This window comes from Papaver somniferum, unplaced genomic scaffold (genome assembly GCF_003573695.1).
Source record: "Papaver somniferum cultivar HN1 unplaced genomic scaffold, ASM357369v1 unplaced-scaffold_83, whole genome shotgun sequence".
NCBI lineage: Eukaryota > Viridiplantae > Streptophyta > Magnoliopsida > Ranunculales > Papaveraceae > Papaver > Papaver somniferum.
The window spans coordinates 1,761,358-1,767,542 of record NW_020651304.1 but is presented as its reverse complement, the minus strand read 5'-3'; the positions used below and the strand labels follow the sequence as shown (position 1 = coordinate 1,767,542).

General features: G+C 37.2%; 1 protein-coding gene across 1 annotated transcript; it reads right to left on the bottom strand.

Annotated features, from left to right (window-relative positions):
* Positions 1–3,876: 3,876 nt before the first annotated feature.
* On the bottom strand, positions 3,877–4,719 carry LOC113345743. The gene has a single exon (XM_026589419.1). The coding sequence runs from the start codon at positions 4,717–4,719 to the stop codon at positions 3,877–3,879; it is 843 nt and encodes a 280-aa protein (XP_026445204.1).
* Positions 4,720–6,185: the final 1,466 nt, after the last annotated feature.

Sequence of the window (6,185 nt, the reverse complement as noted above, 5' to 3'; positions counted from 1 at the left end):
AACCAGAGTTTCTTCATCAATTCCACACAGGCAACACTTATTAGCAAATTGAATTTTGAATCTGCTCTTGATTAAATCATATGTAGCACAAACACCACAGATGAATTTCCAATTTTGAGCCGCCAGAACTGGATGGATTTCTTTTCTCCAAAGAAGCGCCACACCCTCCAGCTTGGGATATCTTTGACGAATTAGAAAAATAACAAATTTGACACTGAAATCACCTGAAAATTCTGGCATCCAGACTCTACTATCGTCTCCTCCAGCTGGCGTTGGCATCTTGTGAATCTCCAGGCCAGCAACAATCATGCGTTGCAAATGAATATCAGGGATATCCCACTGGCCATCAGTCAACACATCACTAATACGCACTGTGTTATCGAGCGTGTAATCATTAAGATCCTCTGCAATACTAAAATCAGTATACCAAATGTCATAATAAAGAGAAGTATCCCTACCATTTCCTAGCAAGACTTTAGTATATTTCTCCACTAGATTATACACACTACGCACGCCAGGCAAAATGGAAGATTTAACACCCGTAAGCTTAATGCGCCCATTACGACCAAAAAACTTAGCTTTAAGATAAACAACCCATTTCTTTTTAGAATTACGAATCTTCCACTATAGCTTCATAAGAAGTGTCTTGTTCATAGTAGCCATACGAGTTAATCCAAGACCCCCCTCCTTATAAGGGCAACAGATTTTATCATAAGCCACCACCACAGCTCGACTAACATTCGAATCACCTGACCAAATGGAATTCCGAATTGCCCTCTCACATTGTAAAATGAATTTGCGAGGCCACTTATAAATCGCCATATTATGAATGGAATAACTGGCAATAGCAGATTTAACAAGAACAATGCGATCATGAAAAGATAATAATCTCCCCTTCCAACCAGCAAGCTGATTTTTAATCTTTTCAACGACATTGCAAATATGGCGATAATGAACAATACCTGGCATAATTTGAACACCCAAATAGCGATCTGGAAAAGTGGCTACGCTCATCCCCAAATAAGTTGCAAGATAAGTACACCAACTCGAAGAACCACCACCATAATAAATCTTACTCTTTTGACAACAAACAGTCTGACCCAATAAATCCACAAGATTATGTAAACTTTTTGAATTACCTTTACAAAAAATCATAATGTCATCAGCAAAGAAAAGATGAGTAGGAGAAACACCAACTCTTGTAACCATAGGAGTCATCTTCTTATCACGAAAAAGTTTCGTAATATTTCTGCTTAGAACGTCTTCAATCAAGACGAAAATCAAGGGAGAAAGGGGATCTCCTTGACGCAACCCTCTATTAATTTTGAAATAACCCTCCGGACTGCCATTCAAAAGAATAGAGATTCTAGCAGATTGCAAGATATTAAGAATCCAGGCACACCACTTCTTAGAAAAGCCATATTTACGAAAGACCAACTTACCATGTCAAAAGCCTGAGATATATCTAGCTTGAGACAAATGTTGCCATCCTTGCGCTTAAAATGAAGCTCATTTACCATCTCCGACGCCAAACTAATATTTTCATGAATATTTCTCCCTTTCATAAAGGAAACCTGCTCTTCAGACACAAGTTTGTCTAAAACGCTACCAAGTCTAGTATCTAGAATCTTAGTAAAAATTTTGAAAAAAAAATTACTAAGACCTATTGGTCTGAAATTGCGAAGAGTATTAGCACCCCTTATCTTAGCAAGCAAAATAATTAAAGAAGAATTAACACCATTTGGAATATGACCAGTATTCCAACAATGAACAATGACCTTGATTAAATCCTCTTGAATAATATCCCAGCAACGACGATAGAAACAACCATAGAATCCATCCGGCCCTGGCGCACTATCCGCCCCCAAATCAAAAACAGCTTGCTTTATTTCATCCGGAGAAGGAATATTGTCCATAGCTTGGCTCTCTTCAACATATATGGAATCATGCTCAAAAATAAATAAATCATTTTCAATATACAACTCCTGGCCGTTGAATTTGTCTTCATAATAATGAACAACATGATCCCGCAATTGTTCATACTCAGAAATACAAGTACCATTCGAGTCAACCAGTTCCGAAATTGTGTTAGTACTTCTTCTAACGCGTATACTATTATGAAAAAAACTGGAGTTACTATATCCCTCCACCAACCAATGGTTACGAGATTTTTGCTTGAGCATAGTCACCTGTTGTAAGCGAGTCTCACTTAAAGTGGCCATAACGTCTTTCATTGCATTCAGTTTAATAATATTACTTGGATCTTCATCAGAAATAAGAGTTGCAGTCTCGAAATGAAGTTGGTCTTGTTTCAAACGAGAATGAACGTTACCAAAGATCCTGAGATTCCACTCCTTCATCGCAATCTTCAGCCGCTTCAATTTTTAAGGGTATATAAAATCTGGAGACCCATAAGCTGGAGCATTCCAACTCTCACTAACCATACGAAGAAAATCTCCATGTAAGAACCACATCTTTTGAACCCTGAAAGGAGCTCGTTGAGGCCTAGGAACCTTGAAAGGATAACCAAGAAGAGTAGAATAGTCGGAAACTTCCCTACGAAGAGCTTTACACCGCCAATTCTCAAACTTAGATTCCAAGCAGCATTAATAATTGCACGATCCAACTTGCTGATGATACGGATATTACCAGATTGTCTATTGTTCCATGTGAACTTGCTACCCAAGGAATCAGCTTCAAAAAGATTGTTGTCATCCATCCAATCACTAAATTCATCAATGACTGAAGATCTTGTTTCCAGCCCGCCTTTCTTTTCGTCCAAGCGCAAAATACAATTAAAATCTCCTATGACCAACCAAGGAGTTATTGAATCTTGCATATCCAGCTGCTGCCAAAGCCTTATTCTAGTCGTTTGAACATAACTAGCGTGGACAAAATAAATATGAACACCATCCACCGCAATTGTAGTAGCCTGCTTACTTGAGTTTACAACAGAAATATCCAACCCATTCATGAAGCAAATCCAGATATTCGCAATACTATAATTGGAAGAATTATTAATAACAACTGAGGAATAACCTTCTGTAATTAGTCTTCTACCAAAATTAACTGAGCAAGCCACTTTCGGTTCAGCAAGACAAAAAACTTCTGTTTTGAACTCCCTTATTAACTCTTTTAGCTTCGACTGTGCTGCCTCACGCGTAACACCATTAATATTCCAAAATAAAACCCGCATATTAAACTACATGGTTTTGATGCTTGGATAGCTTAGATGGTTTAACAGAATTTGAGGAGGAATTGATACCTGGTGAAGTACCCCTTCTAGCACGAATACCCAACTCCGAGATATCTTCCGAGTCAGATAAGGATTCCACATCCTTTAAGGCATTAATTCTTGCTTGCATAGTAATAAGCTGATTGTGCTTAGCTTGTTTGGCCTGTTCATCAATTTTTACAAGCACCAAAGTTCCTTTATCACTACAGTTACCAAGGATATGGAACTTATTGTGAGAGATATATTCTGAACTTTTTTCAAGAGCATCACACATGGGTGTAGACACAGATGTAGCAGGAATCCTAACAGGATGAATAAGTCTAGTTCTTACCAATTCGACATTCTCACATGTCTTAGTGTTCAGATCAGAAGTACTCAACGACCTTGCCTTACTTACTAACACTGAGTGCGCTAATATGGCCTGCTTTTTTTTCTCAAAAATAAATTGCAGAAGCCAAACGCAATGCAGTTTCAGATTCTGCAAATTCATCTTGCAACTGTTGTTCCATCTCAAAAACGTCTGAAATGCTCACAACTGGATTCACAATTGAGGACAGACCTATCCCAGCTGTGGTTGATGTTTCAGGGACAACATGAATAGAGGGAGATTTCTTGCCTTTCTTCTTTCGTTTAGCTTCCTGTCACTCCTTACCAACTTCAGGATTAGTCTGAGCATTCGGATTAGGAACTAAAACAAGTTGTTGCGCACTGTCAGCAACTTTAGCTGAGTTCTTATGATTTTTGCGACATTCAGAATCAGAGTGCCCAATAATGCTGCACTTATAACAGAACTTCGGCCTCTTTAGGATGTCAAAAGGCTGCCAAAATTCTAAACCTCCAACATAAACGTGAATACCATCAGTATCTAGTTCAGCAAAATTAATATCAATCAAAATAGAAGCAAAGTGCCCATACTCATGAGCTAAAGTTCTCTGGTCGATCACAATAGGAGTACCTAGGGTTTTACCCATGAACAAAAGAGTTTTTTCAATCCAAAACTCAACAGGTAATCCCGGGAATTTAACCCAGAATGTAGCACGAGAAGATCGTTGTTTATCAGGATCAAAAGTAGGGTACCATTCCATTAAAGTCAGATTTTGTTGCGCAACAATCCATTTTTCTGCTTCTAAAATCTTTGTATTATCTCCTTGTGACTGTAACTTGATGATGAATAAACCCCTATTCAACGGCACAAATTGAACACGATCTTCAACCATCTGCCATTGTAGCAACAAATTATTTTTCACATCTGGGAAAACTAGTTCCTTAAAATCCAGCCTGCCTATGAGGCTAAACCTCCAGATCGCACATCCTTCCAAGTATAAATCTTCCGGAATAACAATAGTAGGTTTACCCTCTTTTTTTGTAGGGTTTGGTAACGTAGCCAAATCAACAATGGTTTTTGGTAAAACCTTCTTGCCCTTTAGGCATTCAGCATATGTCAGCGTCTTTGTAAATTGATTAGGATCAGAAGAATCACCCATCTCGAATCACCAATTGATGATCCAAGATGAGGCGCGTGAAAAAAAGGTTTGAAAAAAACAAAAGACTCCAAAATCGCCAGAGCAGATTTAGGAGAGAGAAAAAGTCCAATGACACCACAAAAAAATATTCAAGCCATTCCTCATTCTTTACTGAAGCTTCTAGTTGTTCACGCGCAATTTCTAAGTCTCGCATTAGCATAAACATGATCTCAAGAGATAGTTGATTTCTCTTATGTTCCTTTAAAAAATAACACTTAATCTCAGATGGGAGATAAGTTTCGAGCTTATGTAATCGAGAGTCGATATCAATAGTACTTTCACCCATCTTGAACCGTAATCTTATTGTTAGTAAAGAATCGATTTTTCAAGATGCTTTTATATATCAAATAAAACTTGATTCCAACTTTCGAAGAAACCCCAAAAAGGTATTCTAACTGATATTAAAGACCAGTGAGAATATTCTCAAATCCGGAAATAAAATCAAAGAAGATTTTTCAGAAACATTGATATCAAGAAAGTCTGAAGATATCTTGTACAATTTTATCAAGAACTTTCTTCGTATGTGAAAAGACGAGGGTACCCAAATATACCTCAATCTAAAACTTTTCCACCGAAAAGTCCTTTCTCCGAAAGTGATTGTCTATGGACTGAGTCGAGAAAATACAACTAATTGGTTCACACTTCGTGTGTTCGTCTATAGATACAAGATCGAGACAAAACAACAATGAAGTATGTTTACTTGATAAAAGGTTCGGACTTAACCAAACACAATAGGATTGCTATCAAGTAAATAGGAATTAACTTTTGTGTATTTTACTTCTAATTATAATAAAACAATTATAATTACGGAAATAGAAAAGTAAAAGACACAACAAGATTTTGTTAACGAGGAAACTGCAAATGCAGAAAACCCACGGGAACTTGTCCATAATTGAACACTCTCAAAATTAAGACGCTACACAAAATCTAAACCAACTTCGTATAGTTGAGACCAAGCAACTAAACCTATAGTCCACCTAGTTCCGTTTGTATCCCTGAGCCTCCACATTGTAATAAGTCACGCACTTGGAACAATTCCTTTGGTTTGTATTCCAAACAGTAAAGGAATAACAAATCTGTTAGGTAACAACTCTTTTCAATCAAGAGATATAAGTTCGACAAAACGCTCTTCAGTTTATCCCAATAAACTCCTTTGTCAGGTCCTTAGATCTATCCAATAACAATTACCAAAGTAATTGTCAAGATTTTACAATCAATACTTTGAAAAACAAAGAATTTTATTGATGCCGATCTACTCAACTAATCAATCAAATATATCACAAAGATAAACCGATTATAGTTGGATCCTTTTCCAGCCGAAAAACGTATTGTGCACACCAAAGCTTATGAACCCAAATATCTTATTTGTGTTCAAATCTTCTTTGATCTTCAATAACCACCTGCACACATTCAACTTGAATCTCTTG